Below are 27568 nucleotides of genomic sequence, written 5' to 3' on the forward strand. Positions count from 1 at the left end.
ACCTTGCAGCGTCCCGCCCCTGCCGCGCGCCCATTGGCTGCCTGTCGGCAGTAAACACGCGCCGATTGGCTGGGCGCGGTTCGGCGGAGCTGCCGGGTTAGGCTGTCCCGAAGGCAGGCAGGCAGGCAGGCGGGTGAGCGAGCGAGCGAGCGCGGGGCCGAGGCGCCGGCAGGGAAATAACGGGCGCGCGCCACTGGGCGCGCCCCCCACCCCTGGAGAGGAAGCGGGACGGGGCGCTCCTACGTAGCACCGTCCCCTCGGGGCCCCGGTTGCAATGGCTGGGGGGGGGGAGGGGCGGGGAGAATTTCCGCGGGAGCAGCTCCTCCCCCCGCTCCGCGCACAGGATCCTCCGTGGGAGTGGGGAGCTCTCTGCGGACGAGGGGAGGAGGGGGCGCTGGCGCGGGTGGGATGCCCGTTTCTCCCCGCTCCTGAGGAGCTTGCTTTCTGCTTGCAGGGATCGGGCTGGGGGCCCCAGTTGTGAACTCTTTCCCCGTATGGCGACGGCGGGCATGGAAAAGTTTCCCTCCGCCTCTCTATCCCACAGGGAGTTCCAAACGAGAGCTGGAAGATCCCTGCTAGGGAAAAGGCAGGACTAGGGAACTGCCTGCCACTAGATGTAGCCATAGTCACAGACTTGGATGGCTTCAAGAGTGGAGGTTTTAGTCATCAGAGTTTACTAGCCACTATGGCTAGTTTGCACCTCTGTTGTTGGAGAGCCAATGGGTGTGAGCTTTTGAAGGATAGTCACTGGGAGCCACAGGTGGGGAGCATGGTGTGGGGGCTTCTGCTGCACTCCAGGCATCCTTTGGGGCTTCACATGGAAGCATTTACGGAGCCAGTGTAGGAACCTGGATGCTGGTGCAGATGAGCCCCTTTAGCCTGACCCAGCAGCTGGGCTCTTCTGGGAGAATGAGAAGTGCTGGGTCAATGAGTTCTTCATCCTTGCACGCCACAGTTGAGGCTGTGTCAAGACTGACCTTCGGCCTCTTGGGGAGCAGTCATGGCTGGCAGGTGGCATCAGCACCAGTCACTTTCCCAGCAAGTGCCAATGCAGTCCAAAGTGCGTTTTCTCAGGAGCAGGTCCCAGCCAGCATCTTTTCCTTGGACCTCTGCTTCTCATGCCCAGCTGACCCACTCTGCTCTCAATGATCTGTGCCCTTGCAAAGAGAATATTTTAAGCTAAAGGTGGGGCTTCTTTAGCTCAAGATGGCCTTTTCCTTATTAAAAAATTTCTGAAGTCTGCGAGAAAAGGGGCAGTCCATTGTTAGGAATTATTAGGGAAGAGCCAGCAAAGCTGTGATGGTCCCGAGACCCATTTTCTTGTTCTGTGGGAGTGGCGAGGGCAGTTCTGCTTTCCACCCTGCTGTGGCTGCCAGCTTTGCAAGTTGGCATGCCCATGCCTCCCTCTCTGGCCCTGGCATCCATCAGCTCCTTGGCAGGATGGACAGGGCTGGCGTTCTTGTCCAGCCACGTGCCTCTTTTGCGACGCTTTGTGGCTGCCATCCTCAGCACTTCCTTCTTTCCTTAGGCTGCCCAGATTGGCGAAGAGCTGGCGGCGTTTGAGGAAGCTGCCTGTGCCCTGCGAGGCTCCCTGGTGGAAGCAGCTGCCAGGCCAAGCGCCGCCTCTGCCTCCTTGATTTAGCCAGCAGCCTGAAACATGCAGCAGTGTAAGACCACCTTGCTGCTTCCTGCAGTGCTGGAGGGTTGGGTGATTCTCCCTCCCAGCTGGCTTCTGCTGCCACAGGGGAGACTCCTCTCCCTGTCCCCTTTTGATTCTGGCTTGCTTGCAGAGCGGGATGGTTGGCCACCCAGTCTGGAATGTCGTCCTGGACGACCACCGTTGAGGGCGACGGCACGACTCCCAAGTTCTTTGTGGGCTCCCGAGATGACGAGGTGGACCTCCCGGGATCAGACATGAAGATGGATGAGATTGACTTCTTTGAGGATGACGAGGAGGAGGAAGAATCAGTAAGGAGCCTCCTTGTGTGGCTGGCATAGGTGCCAATGGGCTCCCTCAACATATGGCTTATACCTGGGCCTCTGGGATGTGTGTGTGGTGTACAGATGGGAGCCTGAAGCTGTAATCTGAGAGGGAGGACCTTTTGGCATCCCCAACTAGACCAATTGCCCTCCTGCAGCTGGGGAGGCTGCAGCTCTCTAGAACAGATGCTGTTTGTTGCAAACGGGGGCACCTCTCTGCACTTGGGCAGAGGCTACCCTATTTTGGGGCTTCTGGGGGAAGGAAGAGGTGCTTCTTCCACCTTGGTAGTAATCTGCTCTCTTACTCCCAAGAGTCCCATTTAAGGCAGTGAAACAACTCGGTGCCTATTGTGGAAAAGGCACATAGGAGGCTGCTCATGTGTCCTCTCCACTTAACTGCTTGAAGTCTCCTTTAGGGCAGGTTCTCCCTTGGGCAACCAGCTGCCTCTTCCATTGGGCAAAGGGGAACCAACCCCCCAGTCTCCCCTTGCAGCTGCTCTGTGCATTTGTGCGGCCCCTTCTTGGCTTTGTTATCCAGGCACTCCTTGATGATGCAGCGGGTGGGCAGTTCTCTTCCGTGGCTCTGTGACGATCTCCTGGCATTCCCCTCAGCCTCCGGAGCGGCAGATTGTGGTGGGCATTTGTGCCATGACCAAAAAGTCCAAGTCGAAGCCCATGACACAGATCTTGGAGCGGCTGTGCAAGTTTGAATACATCACGGTGGTGATCATGGGGGAGGACGTCATCCTGAACGAGCCTGTAGAGAACTGGCCGCCCTGCGACTGCCTCATCTCCTTCCACTCCAAAGGTAGGATGCCTCCCAGGCTGCCACCCCAGCTCCTTCTCTGCCTGGTTCGTGTGGCCCCCGACTGGCCAGCCTCCTCTGAGGACTGCTCCTTTTTCTCTCTTGCAGGCTTCCCGCTGGACAAGGCTGTTGCTTACGCCAAGCTCCGCAGCCCTTTTTTGATCAATGACCTCAATATGCAGTATTACATCCAGGACAGGTAGGAATGTGGAGATGCTATGGAGGGGACCTTGGTGGCTTAGGATAGGCTGCCTCCTAAGGCAAACTGTTGGATGGATTTAGATGAGTAGGAGAGGTTATTTATATTTTATCTCACTTGTGTGAGAATGCAGATATCTATTTCAGCTTCAAAGGTCCTGGTCCAGCATGTGTGCAGCCTAAGATAGCCTAGCCTGAGGTCTGGGTAGTGTCTTTCCTGGGCTTCCCTTGCTGCTCCACAGCAGCAGAGAGGGAGGCCTGTCGGGTCATGTCACAGGGGAGAAAGGCTGGCTGGCTGGCTAAGCAGGATGATCTGTGAGATGATCTGCTAAGAAGCAGGGTCTGGCCCTGTAGCATCCCTCAGGTGGTAGCCTTGCTCTCTGGTCCGTGTCCTCTGCAGGCGGGAGGTGTACCGGATCTTGCAGCAGGAGGGAATCGACCTGCCTCGCTACGCAGTGCTCAACCGGGATCCTGACAAGCCGGATGGTGAGTGGCCTGTGAGCAGAGGGTGAAGGTGAGGATGACGACTGCAGGGTCTGAGCCATGCAGATGGCAAAGGCTCCCTTCTCTGGTCTGAGCATGCAACCTCTGTCAGTGGAGCTGCTTATGGAGCAGACAGGTGTGGTCTTGAACTCCTTCATGGTCCAAGCACCAGGAGACTGTTCTGAGCATCCTTCTCTGACTGGATGCTGCAATAGAGGTTTGATGAATTGCTGCATCCTGCTGCTGTTGGGGATGTCCTGAGCTGCCACCCTCCTTGCTCAGGCTCCTCTGGAGATGGTTTGGCTTGTATCCCTGGAAGCAAGAGGGGTGAGCAGACGCCAAACAGCAGAGCCCTCTTCAGAAGGGCTGGGGAGCTTGCTGTGGCCCTCTGGACATTGTTGTTGGCTGAGGTGCGTGATGGGAATTGGCGTCCAAATGAGACACCTGGAGGTCTGCCCAGGCTCCCCATCCTTGCTCTTAAGAATGAGTGATCCTGAGGTAGCCCTTGCCTCCTCCTTGCAGCCAGCCAGCCACCCACCCTCCCTGTAGGGACTTCATATTTTTGTTTCATTCCCCTTTTTCCTCCGAGGACCCCAAAGGAATGTCCATGCCCCCCCTGCCCCATTCAGGCCGAGTGAAAGGAGGTCAGTCCAGGCCTTGTCCCACAGCCTAAGTGCTGCACCACCATATATAAAAGCCTGCTGATTTTATAATTTTGTGGTGCCTACATGATTTTATTGCTGTGATTTTTAAAAATGAGCCGGTGATTTACGAATACTCCTATAAATAAAGCCTCAACTCCACCTACTTGCCTCCTTTGCAGGGCAGAGACTGACTTCACCATCTGTATCTCTGTAAGGGGGAAGCAATGGGGCTGCCTGGCTCTGTGGGGAGGGGCAGGCAGGGGCTAGAGGGCTTGGGTAGCCTCTCCCACCCGCCACCCCCACAAAAAAACGTGGTTGTGCTTTTGCTGCAGAGTGCAACCTCGTGGAGGGGGAGGACCACGTGGAGGTCAACGGGGCCATTTTCCCTAAGCCCTTTGTAGAGAAGCCGGTCAGTGCTGAGGACCACAATGTCTACATCTACTATCCCACCTCAGCTGGTGGGGGCAGCCAGCGCCTTTTCCGCAAGGTGAGCAGCGAGGGAGAGTAAAGCTGGGAGCCCTGCTGGATTTGGCCTTTTGGTGCTGCAAGAGAGGAAGAAGGAGAGTTTGTCGGATTAGCTGGTGGGATTCCTGGATGCTTACTGTGGTTCTAGGGTGATAGAGGCTCCAGTGGGACTCTGTCCAGAGGTGAAAGGCCACAAGGCCTGCCCCCCACTCTGTTTTCTGTTTGCTTGGCCAGAATGGGGTTGGAACAGGGCAGGACACTTGTTCTGAAGGGCTGACAATTGCCCCTTGACTGGGGAAGGGGAGTTCTGCAGCCCTGCCCCCCGCCAGCACCTCCACCTCAGACATGCACCCCACTCCCACCGTTTGAATTCCTCGCTTCTTTCAGATTGGGAGCCGCAGCAGCGTCTACTCCCCTGAGAGCAACGTGCGGAAAACTGGCTCGTACATTTACGAGGAGTTCATGCCCACAGACGGCACAGATGTCAAGGTAGGGCCTTGAGGGGAGAGGGGCAGAGATGCCACCTGATCTTGGAGGCTGCGGGGGAGGGACAGTGGTGTAACTTCTCGACTTTGGTGGCTCAGGTGTACACGGTCGGCCCAGACTACGCCCACGCAGAGGCCCGAAAATCCCCGGCTCTCGATGGGAAGGTGGAACGGGATAGCGAAGGGAAAGAGATCCGCTACCCTGTGATGCTGACGGCTATAGAGAAGCTGGTAGCCCGGAAAGTCTGTGTGGCTTTCAAGGTTGGTTTGCTTCTCCTGCTGAGGAGTCCCTTGTGTCCTCTGTCTCCGACGCCTGGGCGTCCTGGGGTGGAGCTTTGGAGGAAGGCCTAGCTGAGTAGTAGGGGCCCTGTTCTTCCTCATCCTTGGCTCCAGCACCTTCTGGTTGAGGTTCCTCAGAGCCACCACCGAGGGCTCCTTAAGCCCCTGTTGAGAGGCCGCCCAAAGGGTTTTGGTGCTGCTCCTGACCTCAGTGGCTACAAACAGGGGGAGCGCCTGCTCCTTGCACCACTGTCTCCTCCTCCTCCTTGGCTTGGTTCTGCCTGTGGCACCTGCTGAGCATGTTGGCTGCTTTAACTCTTCCCATGCCCCCCCATTTCGCCCCCTGCAGCAGACAGTGTGCGGCTTCGACCTCCTGCGGGCCAATGGCCACTCCTTTGTCTGTGATGTCAACGGCTTCAGTTTTGTGAAGAATTCCATGAAATACTACGACGACTGCGCCAAGATCCTGGGGTGGGTTGTGCTTTGTCGTTCCTGCTTTTCCTTGGGTGGTGTGTTCCTTCCACATGGGAAGATGGTATGCCCTGGGTGGGGGACCTGCCTGAGGCAGCTACCAGGATGGGAAGGTCCGAAGTGGGTCTCTGACCAGGTCTGGCTCCTCTCTTTCTCTCCCTGCCAGGAACATTATTATGCGTGAACTGGCTCCCCAGTTCCAGATCCCCTGGTCCATCCCCACGGAGGCAGAGGACATCCCCATCGTGCCCACCACCTCGGGGACAATGTGAGTGTCATTGGGCTGGGCATTTCTGTTGTGGCTTCCGGGGCATTTTTAGATTTTACTCTTGGCAAGCGTTCTTACTTGCCACTCCTTGGACTACAACTCCCAAAATCCCTGAGCTCTGGCCTTGCTAGCTAGGGGTGATGGGAGTTGTAGTTCAACAACATCTGGGGACCCACAGAAAGACTGCCTTAGAGGATGGTGGGCTGGCTCTCAGAGCTCTGGCCTTGATTGGAGAGGAGGGAGAAGAAGACAGAGGCCATCCTTGGATGGGACTACGTGGAGTAGGGTTGTCCACCGCCCTTCTGTTGCCTCTGGTGGGCAACTGCAGAGCAAGGTTTTTCAAAGCTCACCATCTTCTTGCGCAGCCTTCAACATATTCTGCACCTTTGCAAGCTTCAAAACTGTCCTTGCTTGGGGAGGGAGTTTGCTTCTGCTAAGCATGGCTATTTTGAGAGTGGGGCAGCCTGAGATTGGTATATTTCGCCACAGGATGGAGCTGCGCTGTGTGATTGCGGTTATACGGCATGGTGACCGGACCCCCAAGCAGAAGATGAAGATGGAAGTGAAGCACCCCAGGTAAGAAGAGCCCCCCCCCCGGGCTACACTCTGGGTGAGTGTTTGTGCAGCCTCTTCTCTGAGAGTAGGGCTAGGCGATATCGGTTTTCAACATCTGTGATTTATCCCCAGCTAAACACTGTGATATATTGATATATCACAGTGTCTGAAATAAGGATGGAGCTACATGGAGAAATTGGTTGGCTTCACGGTTTCCCCCACATTTTGATTTTTGCGTAGCATGCAAACACACACATCATCATTTGTAATATATTGCTAGGTCAAAGACTATGAAACCAATATTACGGTATGGGCTTCAGACTGGTTCTGGATGATACACTGATATATTGCCCAACCCTAGAATTAGTTGGTTTTCCTTAAACGCTTCATCTCCCCTGAGCAGCAGCATAAGCGGCCACCTCATTCTGGACCTTGTCCAGTTCTGCATTTCCCAGCCCTTTCCTTCTCAGACCCTGGACCCCCTCTAACTTTGCTGCCAGGTTCTTTGCGTTGTTTGAGAAGTACGAGGGCTACAAGGCTGGGAAGCTGAAGCTGAAGAAGCCAGAGCAGCTTCAGGTGAGGAGGACTGGCGGTTGGTGGAGCCAGGGACCCTGGGGCACCTCTGCCTTTGCCTTCCTGGCTTGGGCTTTGCTGTGCAGCGGGGGCCTCAACTCACTGGCCTGGCTGTTGGGGGCTGGCATGTGGGTCTGTGGGGTGTAGGGAGGTGGTGAGGCCGAGGGCCAGGTGTGGGGAGCCCATGGCCCTCTGGGCCCAGAGGATGTGCTCTGCTGCCCTGCCAACCCAGTCAACCCTTTGCCCTGGGCAGGAAGTGCTGGACATCGCCCGCCTGCTGGTGCTGGAGGAGGGAGCTCATGAGGACTCTGAGGCCGAGGAGCAGAAATCCAAGCTGGAGCAGCTCAAAACTGTGCTGGAGATGTGAGAAGAGGGGTGGGTGTGGGTGGGAGCAGGTGGCTTGATGGGCCCCCAGTTCCTGGTTTTGAACAAGAGCTCCGGGAGGGTAAGGTCCAGCGGCATCCCCTGCCCTCCCCACTCTCTACTGGGATGGTTTCCTCTACTTGGCACCCAGCAGTTCATGCCGCCTGGTGGCTGTGCCCTTAGAAGTCCCAGCTCCTTGTGAACCTGTCTGGCACCTTCTCCTCCTCTCAGGATCTCCCTCTTGGCATGCAGCAGTAGGTGGGCTGAGTGGCGGAGGGAGGAAGGGGCCTGGCTTAGCTGAAGTTATCTAGGGAAGCCCTTCCAAGCCCCTGCTTTTTCTCTCTCCTCCTGGCAGGTATGGGCACTTCTCTGGCATCAACCGCAAAGTGCAGCTGACCTACCTGCCCCACGGGCGCTCCAAAGCATCCAGCGAAGAGGAAGGCAGGTATCTGGCTCCTGCGGGGGCTGTGGGTGCCTCAGGCCTGGTGCTGGCAGGAGTGGGGGGCGGATAGGAGTTTGCACCCTCCCTATGGCTGCCCCTGATGCCACCTTGGTTGAGCTGGGCCTTCCATCTCCTGGCCCTGCCCCGCTTCTCTGTGACGGTGTAGCTGAGCAGGAGGGGCTTTCGTTTCCTTGACTTGCTGGAGTGTTGTGGCAGTTAAAAGCATAAGCTGCACAGGGCGACAAGTCCATCGCACGTGTTAATTTTACTTAGAGGATTTCTTCCTTGCCTTTTGCCACAATGTCCCATTGGGTTCCAACAATGTAATATAAATATGGATGAAATCAGATATAATTATAGGGAGAGCCCCACCAAGTCCAAGTGTTCCAAATGGAACAGAACTGATTCCGCAAGACCTTCACTGTCAGAGGAAAGAGGTGTAGATGGCAAAAGCTGTGTACAAAGGCACCAGGTGCTCCTCCTCCTCCAAAACTTGGAGGGAGGTGGAACTGCCAATCTTAGCACCTGAGAGGACCAGTAGGCATGGAGGCCGTCTTTCAGACATTTGGGGATTACAGAAGCCCCTTGAATGGAAATGAACTAACAGCCAACGCAGCTGTTTTAACGTAGGGAATATATGAGGTCTAAACAAACCCCAGCCAGTACTTTGGCTGCTGCATTTTGGACCAGTTTAATCATCTTCAGGACAACCCCACCAGAGCATGGATAAGCATGGCCAAGTCACCTGTCCCAGAGGAGCTGTAGCTGGCAAGTCAGCCAGAGGTGGAAATAAGCATTCCTGGCCACCAAGGCCACCTGAGCCTCCAGTAACCGTGACCTGGGAGCACCCCCAAGCTATGAGCCTGTTCTTTTCAGGGGACTGCAGCCCCCTTCAGTGGAAGTCATTGTCCCACCTTCCAGACTCAGGAGCTCTGAATGCAGAACTCCTCCAGCATTTCTTTAGGATTTTGAGTGCTCTGTCAACATAGAATCCTTGGCCAGAAGCCATGGGTGGAGCTTTGGGCATGGCTCCTGTGGCCTCCGCCAGCCCATTTCCCAGCAAACAAGACTGACACCCACTTTGGTCCCTCCTTCCTGACTGGTCCATCCTTCCTGACTGTGGTGGTGGGGAGGCCATAGCGGCTGCTGATCTTCCTCCTGGGGATATGGGGTCTGACTCTTGACTCTCTGCTGCCTCCAGAGGCCCGCAAGGAAGCCTCCCCGTCTCTGCTGCTGGTGCTGAAGTGGGGAGGCGAGCTGACTCCCGCCGGGAGAGTGCAAGCTGAGGAGCTGGGGAGAGCCTTCCGCTGCATGTACCCAGGGGGCCAAGGTGAGGCCAGGCGTGGGGAGCACGGTAGTGTGATGGGAGGGGGAGCTGGGTTTGGCCCGCAGGCCTCCATGCCTCAGCCACTGTCCTTTGACCTTGAGGCTCTCCTCCCACCTTCCAGGGGACTACGCTGGCTTCCCAGGATGCGGCCTCCTTCGCCTGCACAGCACTTACCGCCATGACCTCAAGATTTACGCCTCTGATGAGGGCAGAGTCCAGATGACTGCAGCTGCCTTTGCAAAGGTCCTTGCAATCTCTGTCTTCCCAGTGACTGGGGGTGGGGGGGTACCTCTTGACCTGGCTGTGTCCTCTTGCAGTGCTGCTGTGGGTGCAGTGGCAGCTGAGCCAAGGCCACCTGGGGATGACAGCTGCTCTTGCCTGCAGCCAGGCCAAGATGGCTTTCGTTCCAAAGGACCAAGCGATGATCTGTGCCATTCCCTTACCACCAGCAGCACCAGCTGCTAAGGCCTGTGCCCCATCCCATTTCGCTCTGCAGGGCCTCCTTGCACTGGAGGGGGAGCTGACACCCATCTTGGTCCAGATGGTGAAGAGTGCCAACATGAACGGCCTGCTGGACAGCGACAGTGACTCCCTCAGCAGCTGCCAGCACCGGGTGAAAGCTCGCCTCAGGGAGATCATGCAGAAGGACGCCAACTTTGGGGAGGAGGACTTTGAGAAGGTGAGGAGGACAGGCAGCTAGGCTGGCTGGCTGGCTGGCTGGTTGGTTGGCTGGCAGAAGTCACTGGTAAAGGGGAGGACAGCTCCCTGGGCCAGGCCAGCTCAAGGCTTTGGCTCTTGCATCAAAGGAAAGAACTTCAGCTTTCATGGGACCTGGTGCTGGCAATGAGGCTGGGAGTGAGGAGGTACATCCTATCAGCTGCTTACTGCTGTTCCAGTTGGAGAGGGGGCCAGGGGTGGGACTTCCTCATCGGTGATTTGGCCAGTGTCCCTTGGCATGATGGGTAGGCAGGTGAGTAGAAGGGCCTTCCAGCTGGCGAACTTCCTGCTCATTAAAACAAACTTCTGGTCCTGATGATGCAGTGGGAGCCTGTCTTCCCCTCTGGAAAGCTTTGGGAAAATGGGCATCAAGGCTGCAGGATCTGGGAGGAGCGAATGTTGGTCATATGGCACCCTGAGGGAGACAAAATGTGCCCCCCCCCCAATATTTCATATTCATTATTTTTTTGGTACAGTTGCCTTTTTAATGCATCTTCTCAGTCAGTATCTGTATAAATACAGATTATGATTATAATGCATGGGGGTGGGGGTGAGGGTGGGAAGGGAACCACCTGCACCACCTTAAATCTGGTGTTGATCCAGGGCAGGGTTAGGGGAAAATAACTTTGCATTGTTAGTGGGTTATTTCTAAGGGCGGGGGGACAGCATGTGGTAAAGCAGGGAATTGCACCTCCACTGAAATTAAAAAACAAACAAACCCTCTCTGAATATTAGCTTAGCAGTCTTGAAGCAGGTTTATAAGAAAAAAGGGACAAAATAAAAGATAAAGCATGCAGCTAGTCCTCAAGAGTGTGGCGTTTCTAAAAGCCATAGGTTACCACTAGAAGTCCAAAGGCATCCAGAGAGGGAGCCAGCACCAGCTGGCGCTTGTGGGGGTGGCTGAGCCAGAGTTTTTGGAGGGGAGGGAATGACTTGCAGAGCCCTCTCCACATTGGGAGGGGGAACTGCTAGCTGGGCTCATGCTTCAGTTCCCCTTTGCTCTGATCCTGCCTTCAGCTAGCGCCCACGGGCAGCATCTCACTCGTCAAGTCCATGAGCATCATCCAGAACCCTGTGGAGATCTGTGACCGGGTCTTTGCCCTGATTGAGAGCCTCACGTCCCAGATACAAAAGCGCCTGGAGGACCCCAAGTCTGCGGGTAGGGAGTGTGCATTGCGCCGTAATAACATTGTGTCGTTTGAAGCTACTGGAAGCATAATAACTGACTCCTCTTGGAAGAAATTGTGGTCCAGGCCCATTGAAATATTATTCAAGCTTTTACTTGCAGAACTTGCTTCATAACAGAATTACAATATCAAATATAGATCCAAAAGGTCCATACATTTTCTTGTGTTGTCCAGCACTGACTCTGAATCTTAGAAATACAGCCATACCTCGGAAGTTGAATGCCTTGCCAGTCAAACGTTTTGGCTCCCGAATGCCGCAAAGCCGGAATTGAGTGTTCCAGTTTGTGAATGTTCTTTGGAACCCAAACATCTAACGCAGGTTCTACGGCTTCCGATTGGCTGCAGGAAGGTCCTGCAGCCAATCGGAAGCCACACCTTGGTTTCTGAACATTTTGGAAGTCGAATGGATTCCGTTCGACTTCTGAGGTACAACTGTAAAAGATAACTTCAAAAATCAAAGCAGTGTGTAGGGCAGGTGGATAGCTTGGCAGTTTGTGTTGTGTGTTTGTGTGTGAGCACCTTAGTCCTTCATCGGTCCTTGTGTGAGTGTCCTAACCTTCCCCCCTGCTCCGTGGGTGGGATGACTGATGCTGCTGCTGATTCCTCAGACCTGCAGCTGTACCATAGTGAGACGCTCGAGCTGATGCTTCAGCGCTGGAGGAAACTGGAGCAGGATTTCCGCCTGAAGAACCGGCGCTATGACATCAGCAAGATCCCCGACATCTATGACTGCGTCAAGTACGACGTGCAGCACAACGCAGCTCTCAAGCTGGAGGGCACCTCCGAGCTGTTCCGGCTCTCCAAGTCCCTGGCGGATGTTGTCATCCCCCAGGTGAGGCCTGGCCCTGTGAGGGAGGGTGTGGTGGTGGCATGGGGCTTGTGGGTTGCCCTGGGCTGAGTCCCTTCCTGCTTCCCCAGGAATATGGCATTAAGAAACAAGAGAAGCTGGAGATAGCTGTGGGCTTCTGCCTGCCTCTCATCCGGAAGATCCAGCTGGACCTGCAAAGGACCCACGAGGATGAGTCTGTCAACAAGCTGCACCCCCTGTAAGGACCACCCCTTGTATTTGTATACAACTTAAATCTCCTTACTAGTTATAAATAGAAGAGCCACTGAAAGTTGTGACGTTCCTTTATCAGTTGTTCCCTTGTTTTAATTTTTTTTAATTGAATTTTCAAATTATAACAACAAATTTTCCACAAATCTTAATTAAACAATTTATATATCCATATTTATCCCCTCCCCGCTCTTTGGCTTCCCCCATATTTCCATACTGATTTATTAAACAATTTCTATACCCTGCTGGTTTTACCTCTTACATAGTTGTGAAAGTTTAGTCATAACCTGCCAATGAGTCCAAATCTTTATACTGTCTTTTTATATGGTTTATAAATGGTTCCCACTTATTTTAATGGTTCCCTTGTTTTATTTTTTTCATCTCCTTGATGCAGTTCTAATAACTCTTAATAGGTTAACCATTTCTCTTTGCCTGTCAACTCTTTTCTGTAGAAAGCTTCTTGTAGTGAAATTCATTTGGGGGTGGATGGGTGTTTGTGCATAACGCATGTACTTTAACTGTATCATACCACAGATATCCATGCCATCCAAGCCTTGCCGTGTCCTAATTCCAAAAGTTTCTCAATGCCATCCATTCCTTCATCCATCCTAAGCAACAAGCTACAAAATACAATTTCAAGTCAGGCAAGCCCTCACTTTTCCCCTTTGCATCTTGCAGAACTTCAGATTTAACTCACGTTTTCCCCTGCCATACAAACGTAGATAAAGATTTTTGCCATTGTTTAAATGGTATATCAGGGGTCAAAATAGATATTGTTTGAAACAAAAAATCTCATTCTAAGCAAGACATTCATCTTTAACACAGAAATCCTGCCTAACTTGACAATTTTAGTTTCTCCCATCTTGATATATCTTGTTTAATTTCAGCCCATGTCTTAACATAATTCTTTTGAAACAACATACAATTCGCATTTGTCATGGTAACACCCAAATACTTTACTTTTTTATTAATTTGAAACCCTGTTTTCTTCATCAAAATCTTGGGGTCTTCAGTTGTCATATTCTTTATTAGCATTTTCATTTTCTGCTGATTAGCCTTAAAGCATGCTAGTGTACCAAACTCATTTAATTTATCCAGAAAAGTCTCTGTTCCCTGTAGTGGATTTTGCAATACTATCATCAAATCATCAGCAAATGCCTGTAACTTACAAGTTTCTTTTTAAATCGTTGCTCCCCAAATTCTTTCGTCTTGTCTAGTGTCTCTAAACAAAACTTCCAAGAGCAAATTGCAGAGTAATGGGGACAGTGATTGCCCCTCTTTCCAAAAGACGTCTGTCTTTTTCTCCTTGTGAATCTGTGTTCGCCTCCAAGCCCTCTTGGTGACAGAACTCCCAGAATTGTTGGTGAGCTTTTGGTCCCCTCACTGCTTTGACTGCTCTCCTTCCAGGTACTCGAGGGGAGTCCTGTCTCCGGGGCGCCATGTCCGGACACGCTTGTACTTCACCAGCGAGAGCCACGTCCACTCCCTGCTCAGCATCTTCCGCTATGGGGGCCTCCTGGATGTAAGTGAGCCAGAGCCAGCCATGGTGTTGTGTGTGTGTGTGTGTGTGTTTTGGCCATGGACAGGGCTCTCCAGTGCCCTCTGCTGAAGGGGGAACCCTTTGTCTCCTGATAACTCTGGCAGCGCCCTCTGCTGGTGGCTCCAGAGTCAGCCTTGAATTTCGTTCAAGAGTCTGGAGGGTGGGCCTGAACTTTCCTCCAAACACGGGGGGGGGGGGGGGGGAGGGAGACAGGACACAGGAAGATGCTCCCTGCAGCCTGTTCCTCTGAGCCATCCTTGGAAGACTTGCTCAGTAGTTCACCTCCCTGGTTTGACCCAATAGTCACTGAATATCATTTATAGACATGCTTTTCAGGTGAACCCACAAAGCAGTTTACATAGAAATACTTAACCAGTCAGCCTCCATGAAGACTTTATAATGGGAAGGCCAAGGCCAGCTACCAAGGGAAGAGAGCACCTTCTGCTATCAGGGCAAGGGTGTCTTTGGGCAGCTCAGGGGGGCAGCTATGGGAGGAAGAGGCTACTCCATGGACAGTGTGTGTGTGTGTGTTGGTGAGTCAAGCCACTTGCTTCTGCTAGACGGTCACCTGGATTTTGGCATGTCCTGAGAATTGGTTGGAGCTGGTTCATCTGAAAGGGTCCACAGCACAGTGGGTTTTTTGGCCAATGCTAGGAAGAAAAGCTGTGGGCTGCGAAGTCTGCCTTGTGCTGAACCCCTTCAGGAGGGTTTATGCCAAATTCACTGGGGGGAGGAGCACTAGACCCCTTCCAGGTCCCTTCAAGGCTGAGCCCGCCCCTTCCAGGCCCTTTAATCCTGCCTGTCCCGGTCCTCCTCTTGCCTTTCAGGAATCGAAAGACCCTCAATGGCAGAGGGCCATGGACTACCTGAGCGCCATCTCGGAGCTGAACTACATGACACAGATTGTCATCATGCTGTACGAGGACAACAACAAGGTGAGGGAGCAGAGGAGGAGGAGGAGGAGAAAGCTGGCGGGTGGTGGTGGGGGGAGGCCAAGTGGCCAAGCCACTGTGACCTCTTCTCCAGCAGAGCCTCACTGCTCTCTTGGCAGGACCCTTCCTCTGAGGAGAGGTTCCACGTGGAGCTGCACTTCAGCCCAGGGGTGAAGGGCTGTGAGGAGGACGGCAGCGCCCCGGCAGGCTCTGGTTTCCGCCCGGCTTCTGCAGAGGTGAGTCCATGGGAACAAAGGTGCTTGTAAGGCAGCTGGTCTGACTGGTCCCCGTTGCTCCCAGATGGTCTGGAATGGCTGTCTGCTGGGAAGGTGGGATGAAGGGCAGCTCTGACCTGATCTGGCGCAGGTTCTGAGAGATCCCTTCTGACCACCAGAGGAGGGAGAGAGAGGGTGGACGCTGCCTTTCTGGGGGGGGTGTCTTGCTCTGCCCTGAGGAAAGAGATTCTGCTACCCATTTTACCTCAGGCTGGAGGCACATCCGAGTGACTGAAGGTGCCTTGTTTGAGTTCTGCATTATCACAATGATAGTATTACTAGAAAGAAAGTCTCTGTTCTCCCTGGCTGACCTCTTTCCTCACAGTGTGGGGCAGCGGGGAGACTTTCCCAGCCCAAGGGCTCCCTTCCCTCCTGGGCCCACATGCCATTAGTGGGCGGGACCAAAACCTAAGTGGAGGATGCAAATTTCCTCTTTGTACAGTAGGCCCATTTCTGTGCACCTTCACACACAGAGCCTGTTCTGGATACAGGCATGCAAGAGGCAGAAACCCTTGTGCAACACAGGGCCAGTCTGGGCTTGGGGAGCATGCCAGGGGCCAGAGAAAGGGGCCCAGAGGGCCACTGCATTCTACCCCAGGCCTGAGGTTCCCACCTCTGCACCACTGCCTCCAGCCTCCTTTTTGCTGCCTAAAGTTTCCCCTCACTTCCAGTTCTCAGCCCAAGGCAATGCCCCTTACACACCCACCCCCTTGTGCTGCTTTTCTGCAGAAGGAAGCCAAGAAGCCGGAGGAGGGGAGCCTGGAGGAGCTGGCCACGCCCAAGGCCATTGTGGAGATGGACCAAGCCCAGCACCTCTCCTCTCCGCCCCTGGAACCCATCTACGTCCAGCGGAGATCCCCTCTCATCCGCAACCGCAAGACCGGCTCCATGGAGGTAGAGTAGAGGGGCTAGACAGCCCGTGTGTGTGTGTGTGTGTGTGTGTGTGTGTGTGTGTGTGAGAGAGAGAGAGAGAGAGAGAGAGAGAGAGTGTAAGTGAGTGTGTGGGGAGAGATGCCTGCCAGGACAATGAAAAATCCACCTGAAGAAAACGAAGACAAGAGAATGTATTGTTCTTTACTTCAACCAAAACATTTGTGCTTATAACCAAAGCTGTTAAGATGCCTGGATGGTGGGTTTGCCTGCATCTTCTAGAGGGAGGATCCCCAGATGTTGTGGCCCAGAAGGAGGGGAGGTGGTTTTTCCCTCCTCCAAGAGCTGCTTCCTCCTCTGCCCCACAACCACTTTCTGTCTCCCAGTTTGTCCCTTGCTGCTGCTGCCCCCGGCCAAGGTGCCAGAGGCCTCCAGAGCCACCTGAGTGCTTGTTTTCCACAGGTGCTGTCTGAATCTTCCTCCAAGGCGGGTGGCTATCGCCTCTTCTCCTACTCGCGGCATTCCTCAGAGGTGAAGCAGAGCGGGTTAGGTAGGAACTTCTCTCTCTCCCTCTCTTGTCAATCCTGGTGGGTCTGTGGGTGGGATTTCCTGCCTAGGATTTTGTATGGGTTTTTTCCCCCCCAGCCAGATAGGATCTGAGGCTGTCTCTGTAAAGTGCCCCCCTCCCCCTGAGCCAGGGCTGCCTGCCTGAGGCCCTGCGCTCCCTTCCCTTCTCTAGCTGGCCTTTTCTCCTGTGGTGCTGCTCTGGGATCTCACAGACATTTTGAGAGTCCAGGCAAGGAATGTCTCAGGTTGGCAGGCAGGCAGTTTCTGACAGTCAGCAGGAGAGACAGGGAGTCTTGGCCTGAGGGCTAAATGTGGTTTTTCTTTTTTAAAAAAACCTTTGGGATTTAAGGGGGGAGCAGAAACACATAAATGGATTTTTACCAGCCCTTCTCGGGTGAAGAAGCAATGGCAGTGGTCACCCTGTGCCCTCCAGCTTTGGCAGGCTGTTTCCCTGGCACATAGGAATGACCCCCTCCCCGCAAAATGAAAGGAGCTATATTCATGTAATGAATGAATATTACATCTTAACAGAAGAACAATAATAGCCCCTGTCTCATTGAAAAAGCCCTGGCGGTGGAGAACCCTACCCCCAAGACACGAGTTGTCTTCCAAATGCCTCCAGTGTGTGCAGTCACTCAAGAAAAAAAGGCAGGTTCTGATTTACAGCCCTTTTTCTGAAGTGGGGGCAGGTTCGGGGGCTTCCTCACAGGCCCTTCCTTCCCAAAAGGTCGCTGGCCAGGGGACCCCTTCCCATCTCCCCAGAGCCAAAGACAGAGGTGGGAGGAAGGAGCTTCTCCAAGGGCAAAATTGGAGGGTGCAGTGTTTGTGTTTTGTGCCATCTGTTTGAATCCGGGCACTGACCCAGCACCCAGGCCTGCTTAGCTGCACCTCGAGACCATTATTCTCCTTACCTAACAGGCTGCTTGCTAAATCACCTGCACTCTTGGCCTGTAGTCTAAATTAGGGGTGGTGAACACTCCAGCCTGCTCTACCTGGCCTTGCTGGCGGGGGGACATGGCATGTGGTCCAATCACGATGCTTACCTGAGCCAGTAAAAGCCCACCCACCCCACTCCACACCCAAACCTGTGTTGTGATGCTCCCTCTTGCACCTGCACCTGCCCTTGCTCTGAGCCACAGGGCTCTCTGCCGGGTGGTGAAGATCAGCCTCTTCCTCTGTCCCTCGGGCTTGGGAGTGTTTTGGTCCGGTCCTGGGCTTGTGTGTGGGACCACTGACCATTGCTTCTGGCCACAGCATGTGAGCTGAGAGAAGACGGTGAGGCTTTGAGAAGCTGGAGCAGGCTGGCTGTGCCCTGGGCCGCAGAGGTCTGTCCCTGCTCCTCTGTTTTGTGTTGCCCTTCAGAGCAGATTTAGGAGCTGCAGACCCCCTCTCTGCTTCTTCCTTTGCCACTTGGGGGGACGGGACGGTGGCAATCGGGGGCTGCAGCACCTTTTGGGGCCTCTTCCTGCAAGGGCTGCTCTGCTGCTTTCTGCCCCACTAACCTGGGTTGCCTGAGCTGCATGTGTGTGTGTGGGGGGAGGGGTTGTGCACACACGTGTGATACTAACAGCCGGCTGGACCTTTTCAGGGTCGCAGTGCACGGGTCTCTTCAGCACCACGGTCCTGGGGGGCTCCTCCAGTGCCCCCAACCTCCAGGATTATGCCCGCAGCCACGGGAAGAAGTTCGCCTCCAGCTTTCTATACAAAGATGGTAGGTGCACCCTCTGAAGACATCCTGAGGCTTGGGGCTGGGTGCTTGGCGGGGAGGCTCCAGGGAAGCTTGGGGGCTGAGCACTCCGAGCAACCCCTTGCCATCTTGGGTCCTGGGAGAGCAGGGCTGGGAGGAGGCGTCTCCACAGCCTGAGGGCCTCTTGCCTGGAGCTGCCTGGTCTCACCAACACCACAGGTCCTCATAAGGACCCAGAAGCAGACTTAGTCATGGCATCCATTAGCAGGGGGATGGAGAGGAGGTTTGAAGCTCTCAGGGATCAGCCTCACTAGTAAAGTACTCCTTCCCCATCCCAGAGCAGGATGGGAGTTGCCTAGCATTGGAGAGAAGCCACAGGTGCCAGGAGTTGTTATGGGCGGCAGTGTGGGGCAGGGGGAGCAGCTGGGTTGGCTTTTCAGGTGAAGCAGAACAGGAGACGGGGTTGCCGCTCTGCAAGTCTCTGCCAAACAGCCTGCAGGGATGATTCTCCTCCTCTTCAGTGGCATTTACTGGGTCTCTCTTGGGGTTTATTCCTCTGGCAGCTGCCTTCAGCCTTCATAACAAGGTTGTTATAAAGTCCTGGCAGGGTTTTCACACCAAATAACACCTTCCCTGTTTGAGAGGGGCTTGCTTCCTGCTCCTTGCAGCGAAGAATTCTTCTCGGCTCCAGCCCTGTTGTGACTAGCCTGTCTTGCAAACTGGGCTTGAAGCATGGCTCTCAAATAGTTGGGGAGCTGCTCAAGAACTTTCTGAGCCTCTTTTGGCACTTTCTGGTCCTCCTAAGGTCTTTTTGGCTTCTTGCATTTGCTTGGTTGTTGAAAGAGAGAGAGATTCTGCAGCAGTTGCTGAGGCCTGGGTTGGTGTGGCAGCCTGTTTTTGTGGGCTACTAAGATTGGCCTCTTAGGGGCTGCTCCTAGCACCATGCTGGGGTGATTCTCCACAGGGTTGTGTGGTGGGTGCTTTCTCTTCTTTCCCAACCAGAAGCTTAGGGGTGTCAGTAACACTGCCTGACCCAACTCAGGGATATTGACAGGTGAAGGAGCTGGGCTGGTGCTGGTCCTTGGCCAGTAGAGCGTTGTGGAGTATTCCTGCACCCTTCATTGTGGCTCTGGACAGGGAGGCTGACGAAGCAGGGGCTACTGCCCTCCTCCTCTGCCCTTCTCTCCCATGGGACCCATCTGGGGAGTGCTTGTCTTTGGTCTCCGCTGTTGCGCCGCTGTCCTGTGGTGCCCATTGCCCCTCTGTGTGTGTGTGTGTGTGTGTGTCGAACCGTCCCTTGTGCATGTTGCTCCTCCCAGCAACCTACTGGGGGAGGGCAGTCTAGTGTGGGGTGAGGCCCCTTCCTGCAGTGGGCCTGTGCTTCCAGCAGGGGGCGCCACAAGCAGATGTGCGCCTAACTGACGCGATGCTCTCATCTTGTTTCCTCAGAGCTCTTGTCTATGCCAGCTGTAAAGCGGTTTTCTGTGTCATTTGCAAAGCATCCAACTAACGGTACGTTTGCTTCTTAATTTGACGCCCCTCCCCGCTCCTCCTGCTCCCTCCACCCTTCCTATGTCTTCCATCCCCGCATGCATGAGTGGGCAGCTGTGTTGTGCTGTGCTGTCCCCCCCTGCTCCTGCCACTAACCACCCTCTTGGCTCTCCCTTCTGTGTTCTCACAGGGATGGGGCGGGAGCAGAGGGACCCCTCAACACATAAACAGCAGCAGCAGGGAGGGCAAGATGATGCACCTGCCCCCCCAGCTGGAGTGACCTGATGAGAGAGAGCCTATGGGGTACCAGCTGCTCCCCCCTCGCTGTGACCCAGAGTGGGGAGAGAGCCTTGCCCAGTTCCCCCCTCTCTTTAGGCTGCTTGTCTGCTTCCTTCCTTGCTTGCCTGCCTGCCCTCCAGTTCTCCCACCCCCAGGCAACAGGTCTTGCTGGGCAGTGCGGGTTCAGAGGCGGGGAGGTGCCACTCTCTTCTCATGGGGGTCTTTGCCTCTGCCGCAGTGTCTGGCTCTTGCCCGACTGCAGGAGGTCTTGGCTGGCCCTGGGCAGGCTTGGAGGTGTCTGGAAATTGGGGTGGGGGAAGCTGCCCACAGCCCCTTGGGGAAGGTTTTCTTTCAGAATAAAACATACTAATTGCATTAGAGAGATTTCCAAGTCTTTTCACTTCTGGAAAAGACAGGTTCCTTCTGTTTCTGCTTGCTAAAGTAGAGGGCTGCAAACTCTTTCTAAGCCTCAATCATCTCCCTTTCCTTTGTGCTTATTGTCACTTTCTTCTTTGCTTCCCTCTTCTGTTATTTGCCAGCTAGCAAAAAGTCTTGCTTAGATCACTGGAGGGACCGGTTGGAAGACAGGGCTGGTTGTAAACTCCGAGCCTCATATCTGGTGCTTCTGTAGTTCTACAATTTATTCATTTAACAATTGGGCTTTTCGGTTTCTAGGAGTTAAAAGCAAGGTTTTGAAAACTACTGTCTATGGTGCTTGAGTGCATTTCTCCCTTCAGTAGAGCTGAGGAATATCCCTGCCTCCCCTGTGGCTGGCTGCCAGTGGAGGGGCACCCCCACATTTTGCTCAGTGGAGTCCTTTGCAGCCCATGTGAGGTTTGAGAATGAGCGGTGGAGGGACTCTGAGGAGGAGGGGCAGCCCAGAGCCGTGGCAGGGGAGGAAGGAGAAGAGCAAGAGACTCAAAGGCTGTAGGCTTACATGCCCCTTCCTTGCCTGCCGAACAGCAAGGCCAACTTCTCTTCCTGACTGGCTATTTCTGCCTGGGGAGGGTTTATTCCAAATGGGGGCTTCCCTTAGGCACATCTGGTTGGCCACTGTGGGAAGAGGATGCCAGGCCCTTTGGGTTCTTCTGACGATTTTATGGAAACTGAATTGGTGCTGACCAGACAATGCTTCTGCCAAATGTCTCAAAGGGCCTTTAGGTGCCCAGAAAGTGTTTGCCTGTGTTGTCTCTGAAGTGGGAACAGAGTTTGCTCCATGGCAGGTGGTGCTGGCAGCTGTCCTCCCTCCCCATGCTCTTCCATGGTCCAGGCTGGGCTCCCCCCTCCTCCTCCCCTGCCCTTCCCCCCTCTGTTGCCTTGGCTTTGGCTCTGCTGTGCCCCCCCCCACTCACCCTTTGTGGCCCCTCCCCCCAGATGAGCTGGAAGGCCCCTGCGGGCGGCTGCTGCTGCGCCACTTTTCCTCTGACTTTGCCGCCAGCCAGCCCGCCTCCCTCCTGGATGCCGCCCTGGCACATCACCTCCGCCAGTGCTCCTACCACTTCCGCCTCTTCCGGGACTGGCTGGTCTCTGGCCGGGGGGACCTGGAGAGCCTCGACGGTACGGCATGGCACTGCATGGTGCCTTGGGGGCCTCCTTGGCTGGGCCCTCCCCGCCCAGGGGGTCCCTGTGGCTCTGCCTCTTCAGGGGCTGCTTCCCTCCCTCCCCTGCCCAGCTGCCCTTTGCCTGGAGGAGGCCAGCCAGGAAACCTCTTCTCTTGTCCTGCCGATTCTTTCCCCGCTCCTCTTCACTGGGCTACAGCAATGTTAAAACACAACATTAAAAAAAAACAGCTAAATTCCTGGCTACCTGGAAAGGCTGTGAGCCCTGGTGGGTCTCGCTTGCCCCCTGCCCACCCCCCATGGAAGCCGGGCAACTGAGGAAGGGCTGCCCCTGCTGCTGCTGTTGCTGCTGCTGCCGCCGCTTCTTTGCATAAGGTTTGGTTTGGCTTCTGGGAGCCCCCCAGGCCCTGGCCGTTGTCTCCCCAGCCAGCCCAGGCTGTTCTGCACCTGGTGCCAAAACCCTTGCAGAGTGTGCATGTGTGGGTGTCGGAATTGTGTTGCATGGGCAAAACAGCTTCCCTGCCCCACAACCTGCCAAGGGGGAGCAGTGTGGGACTTGAAGGATGGAGGGCTCTTGGGCAGGCCCATAGGCACCCTCCCTTCCTCTTTCCCACCCTGGCACACAGGCCCAGCCACTCTCTGCATGGCTTTGAGCACTGGGCTGGGCTTTCTTCCCAGGAGGGCAAAGCTGCCCAGGTGGCTCTTGACCGGGAACCTGCAGGTGGGGGAGGTTGGCAGCTGCCTGCAAGATGCCTGGCTTGTCTTCCAGAGGAGTCTACTGCTTGGGTCATTGCAGACCAACACTGCCCAGGAATGGCCTTCTTCCTTCTGTCTGCCCCTGCGTGATGGCCAAGCTGGTTTGAGTTCCACCATCAGGGCAGCTCAGTGGGAAAGAGGACCAGGCCTCCCCTCCCTTTGGCCTGCGTCTTCTGGGCGGGAGCTTCTCTTCCGCTGGCGCCGTTCCCTTCCCGGGGAGAGGAGGCTCACTTGCAGGCTCCTTTCACAACCCTGCCTTGTTTGCAGCACAAGTCCCTGCAGTTTAAAAGCCAGCAGCTCTTTTGGACTGGTGCAAAGCGCCCCCCGAGTGGTGCTCAGCGTCCAAGAGAGGAACAGTTTCAGGTTTGTGTATAATTTGCACAGTGGCTTCCTAAGAGTTTCTTGGGTCATAAATGCAGATTTTGCAGCTTCAGAAAATTGGCTCAGCTCTCCTTAAAACGGTCGAATGTTGGTTTGTGATGCCAGAATTGGTTAGCGGATGTTCTGCTGGTTTGACCGACGTGAGGCACTGGAGTCCAGGCTTCCTTGCCTGATGCAGCCCTTTCCCTTCCACGCAGACCCACTGGAGTATTGCTGAGCATTCTGCAGCATCCTCTGCTCAGGTGCTGCAGTGACAAAAGCCAACTCCTGGGTGGGGCACCTAAACAGCCTGCAGGTGGGAGGCAGCTCCTGAGCAGCTATTTGCAGACTGTATAGCCCTAAGCCATGAGGGCCTTGACTCCAGAGCTCAGTGCATGGTGGGGCTGGCTGACTGACAAAGGGCGGGGGGCTCTGGACCTGCAACTCCTCTGGGAGTGCAGGGGCCTCTGCCCAGGCTCACTGTTATAAACTGAGAAATGAAAGCTAGGAGCTAAATGGCACCTTAAACCTAGGTTAAGGGCACAACAATGGAATGTCTAGGACTAGGTGCATTTTTTCAATAACAAGAATGCAAAGCTGAAAAAGAATGAACTGCAGCTAAAATATTATGTTCATTTTTGACATGGTCTAGTCCAGGGGTCAGCAACCCATGGCTCCGGAGCCGCATGTGGCTCTTTTACACCTTTGCCGCGGCTCCGGGGCGCATACTAGCGAGGGGAGGAGGCGCATTGTGTGCCCCGACACTCCCCACTGTTTTAAATGTTGCAATGGTTTTGTGGCTCCCAGTGTTTTTTTTCTTCGGTCCAAGTGGCTCTTTTTGTCTTAAAGGTTGCAGACCCCTGGTCTAGTCCTTCCCCTGCTCACCCCCTAATATTCTTAATAGGGTTTCTTCTCCAGTCTTCAGAGAGTAGCTGGAAGTGGGGATGCAGAAAAAGGTCCTCCTTTCCTTCCAGTCTGCAGTTTTAATCTGAAATCTTAGGCACAGTACTGCACCCAGAGCTCAGAACTGCTCATGAAATTCCCTGTCACAAAATGCGCCTAGAACAATGGGAGTTTCGAACACTGTTCAGGCCCAACCCCTCTGCCCTTCTTATCCCTTCCTGGCCAAGCTTTCCTCCCAGCTTGGAGCAGGCTCTGTGTGGGGCGCAGGCTGCATAGAAGCACAGGTCCTCTAGGGTGGGGGTAGGGGGCGATACTGGAAAGGGAGCAAGGAACCAAGTGTGTGTGTCTGTTGTGTGGAGAACAAAGCGGTGATCTGCTCTAAAATTTTCAGAAATGCTTTGTAAGAAAAGAATGAGCAAACTGTTGTTGATGGGACATTTCAGAAACAGAGTGGCGGGGGCAGGGGCTTCATCCTTCCCTTTCATGGGAACCAGGAGGCAGGAAGCTGAGGTTGGACAGTATATCCCTAACCCTAACGCTCTCCCTCTCCCATCTGCTGGAATAGCTCCAGGGTTAGAAATTCCAGTTCACCCAGCAGGGGTAACACAGAACTGGAGACTGAGAATGGCTGCCCAAAGTTTGGGGAGGCTGGGGCTGCCATCACCAGGACCAGTTATGGTGCACCACTAGAGTCCCTGGGCAAACTGGTTTTGAAGTTTGTTGCATCACCTCTAACAGCCCCCTAGGCAGGTCGAGAAGAGCCTTTGGGGGGGCTGTTCAGGGCTCCAGGTGCCAAGGAAGGGCATCCCCAGGGACAAGGAGGAGCGGCAGCCAGGCAGCGGGAAGGTGGGTTAGGAGAGCTCCAGGTTTTCCTCCCAGGCCCTGCGTGCTTTTGCTTCTGAGATGCTAGGCTGGGTCTGGCCTGCTCTTTGGTGTGTTTTGGGGGCTCCATGCCTGTGGCTCGAGGGGAACGTTGGGCTTATTGTGGGCGTCTGGTGGGGAGGCAGCCGCCACTGGGTTTTCTCCTCTGCAGAGGTCCTTGACGCTGGGTGGGGGGTCTGCTCTGCCTACAGGCTTTGAAGGCTGCTCCATGGTGCCCAGCATCTACCCCTTGGAGACCCTGCACAACTCGCTCTCCCTGCGCCAGGTCAACAGCTTCCTGACGGCCGTCTCCAGGACCTGCAGCACCAGCACTCCCCACCCAGGAGCTGCCCCAGGTACCATCACAGGCAGGCAGGTTGGGCACTGTGCTGGGGTCCCGGGTGGCCACCCCCTCAAACTGAGCCCCCTTCTGCCCCAGGGCTTCCCGCAGGGCAGCACCCATGTTTTCCAAAGCAGCTTTGCCCAGCTGTGTAGAAGCAACACATTTCACTGCACAGAAAAATAGAATACCCATTTTCTGGGGTGCCACCACCAAAAGTGCACCCCATCTCAGCACAGAGACCCTTTGGTGTCTTGGTATTGCAGCTGCATGCGCTAAGCAGCTGTAGGATATAGGAGAGAAGCCCTTAATCAGCTAAGGAAAGCTTGAGAGTGAAGAAGACATTTATGTTTACTGCGAAGCATGTGATAGATGAGCAGAATTTGGCTAAAATAGGAGAAGTGTGGGGGCTGGCCTGGGCTGGGGGAATACCTGGGGGCTTCGACAGAAGTGCCTTCCTGGTCACCAGGAAAACCCCAGCCCCTCAAAGGTTAGCTTGAGCAAGGGGTATCTTTGACTCCAAGGTGGGGGTGGGCAGAAGGGGTGGTGCCTAGAAGCAGGCCCTTGCCCGGGGGCTCACAGTGTTGTCCTCCTCCTCTGTCCTGCAGCGCTCTTGGACTCCCTGATGGAGAGCCAGGGGCCAGGCGAGGACTTGACGCCGCAGCAGATTCTCTCCTCTTCTCTGCCTCTACGCCCCCGCTCAGACAAGCCCCCCTGGTGTAAGTAGGCACGGGGCTTGGGAGGGAGGAGCAGTTTGATGGAATAGACACGGACAAACAGGCAAGGCTGCCCAAGGGGACATTGCAGGTCTTTGGGGTGGGCTTTGTGCCAGCAGGAGGAATCCCAGCCAATGGGAACAGAAGGAACGGGGGCTGGGGGTGGCAGCAGCATCAGCTAGGTAGACTGGGCTGGTTGCAAGGTTGCCAGGGGCCCTGAGCCCAGACCTTCCTGGCGCTTGGAGTTGGGCAGGGCAGCACTTCTCTAGTGGGAGGGGGCAAAGCCAGCAGATCTAACCTGCGGGCTGCACAGGATTGGACCCTCACCCTAATTCTGCTTGGGGTAATATGCAACCCCACCCCACCCAGATTGTGTGGCTACTATTAGACGCTGCCCTGGGATCCTCCTGGCATTCTTCAGGGTGGGACAGTTGCCAGGCCCTGTGCCCAAAGCTGTGACGGTGCCAAGGAAGGGGTTTACAAGGAGCCTGGGGGGGTATTCTTAGCACCTCACCCCCCCCCCGTGACCACCTCGTTTTGATTCCCTTGCAGACAGCAGCGGCCCCTCCAGCACCGTCTCCAGCGCAGGCCCTTCGTCGCCCACCTCCTCTGTGGAGAGCTGCCCCCGCTTCAGCTTCGTCTCTCAGACCAGCAAGGAGCGGCTGGCAGGGCCCATGGAGGGGAGCCAGCCGGGCAACAACGGAGCCTTCAGGGAGAAGGGAGAAGAGCAGAGCCTTGCCAGGGAAGCCTCTGCGCAGGAGGAGAAGGAGGAGACAGAGCCTGGCGGGCAGGCAGCCACAACCTTACTGCAGAAGGAACTGGAGGGAGGGGAGGAGGCTGCCTCACCCCAGGAGGAAGAGAAGGTGGCGGCTGTGGTGGTGGGGGAAGAGAGTGAGCAGCTGCCCGCAGCACTGGAGCTGCTGGAAGTTGGGAGCAGCAGAGGTGCAAGGGAAGGGCAGGCAAGCGAAGGACGGAGGGAGCTGGACCTGCCAGAGGAGGAGGAGGAAGAGGAGGCGGCAGCAGCGGAAACTGGCTCAGGAGAGGCCACCTGGGAGGAGGCCCTGCTCAGTCCCTTTCTCCCAGTTGGGGAAAGCACTTAGGCAGGAGAGGCCTGCTGCCAACTGAGGCTGGCCAAGTGGGAACCTTTCTTGCCCCTCCAGGAGGCTGCCTGCCTAAGCCAGGGGCCCCGTCTTGCTCGGAGTCCACCTGGCGGGGATGGGCTCTGTACCAGCAGAGGTTGGGGCCGTCCCCCACGTCTGGGACATGAACCTCACTGGCCCAGCCAGGATGGCCTTCTTTCTCCAAAGTGTCTGGCTGCAGCTGTGCAGAGTGGGGGGGGGGAACTTGAAGAGACACCCTCCCCCAAGTGGTGTCCCCCTGGCAGTCTGAGTGCGAGAACTGAAGAGGTCTTCCTTGCTGGCGGCAGCGGTGGGGGTGGGAGGCTCTCAGGGGGGGGGGGGAGGTCCTCCAATCCTGCTGGCCATTGCCAGGGTACAAAGCTGCTTTGGAAAAATCAGGTTTTCTTAGAGACACGTGGATGAGATGCCAAATGGTGTACAGTACAGAGTAAATATTTAATATATTATTCGTGCTGGCAGATAGAGGGGGCTGCTGGGGGTCCCCACTCCCTCACCCCTGCTCCATGGCCAGGCATGTGTCGTCCGTGGTTCAGATGTGTCTATGTTTCTCTTGCGAGGGATTGTACAGCCGTCCCCTGGAATCCTCCTTGTGCTGCATTTTGTGCATGGAGTAAAACGCCGACACTCCCAAGACGGGTGGCTTGTGTGTGTCTCTTTGGAGGGAGCCGCTTGGGGGTCTCTTGGTGTGCCTTTGTGTGGGGGCAGCTTGGGGGGTCCGGGAGGAGGAGGAGGAGGCAGCACAGAACAGGGCTAAGCTGGCAAGAATTCCTGAAGCACAGCTGTCCTGCATATTGAAAGGCCTTCTTGCTGCACAGTATAGAGGGGATTCCGTAGGCAGAATTAGCAGCTGCACTAGAAAGGACTTAAAATGCACCTGCTGGCTCAGGCCACTGGAAGCCCATCTTGTCCAGCGTCTTCTTCTCACAGTAGCCAACCAAGTGCCCCAGCGGAAAGCTTGCAAGCAGGACCTGAGCACTAGAGCACTGTTTCCTCC

The 27568-nt window shown here is 55.2% G+C and overlaps 1 protein-coding gene across 8 annotated transcripts; it reads left to right on the plus strand.

The window, feature by feature from the left end:
- Positions 1-60: 60 nt before the first annotated feature.
- On the plus strand, positions 61-27207 carry PPIP5K1 (diphosphoinositol pentakisphosphate kinase 1). 8 transcript variants are annotated; one of them, XM_083711949.1, is made up of 32 exons: positions 72-129; positions 1529-1667; positions 1791-1968; positions 2593-2788; positions 2894-2984; positions 3384-3469; positions 4443-4597; positions 4963-5064; positions 5160-5321; positions 5689-5810; positions 5977-6078; positions 6568-6654; positions 7134-7209; positions 7460-7569; positions 7925-8010; positions 9213-9341; positions 9460-9581; positions 9835-10017; positions 11073-11214; positions 11851-12074; positions 12161-12288; positions 13707-13821; positions 14667-14774; positions 14891-15007; positions 15776-15940; positions 16379-16466; positions 18072-18194; positions 19620-19682; positions 21315-21497; positions 24592-24735; positions 25328-25438; positions 25988-27207. In XM_083711949.1, exons 3-32 carry the CDS (start codon positions 1819-1821, stop codon positions 26533-26535), a joined length of 4218 nt encoding a protein of 1405 aa, XP_083568075.1. In that variant the 5' UTR covers positions 72-129; positions 1529-1667; positions 1791-1818; the 3' UTR covers positions 26536-27207. The 8 variants fall into 8 exon arrangements, with proteins under 8 accessions (XP_083568078.1, XP_083568079.1, XP_083568075.1 ...); XM_083711952.1 differs by lacking the exon at positions 21315-21497 and having other exon boundaries at positions 61-129; XM_083711950.1 differs by lacking the exon at positions 19620-19682.
- Positions 27208-27568: the final 361 nt, after the last annotated feature.

Source organism: Podarcis gaigeae, assembly GCF_964106915.1.
Source record: "Podarcis gaigeae genome assembly, chromosome: 14".
NCBI classification, from domain to species: domain Eukaryota; kingdom Metazoa; phylum Chordata; class Lepidosauria; order Squamata; family Lacertidae; genus Podarcis; species Podarcis gaigeae.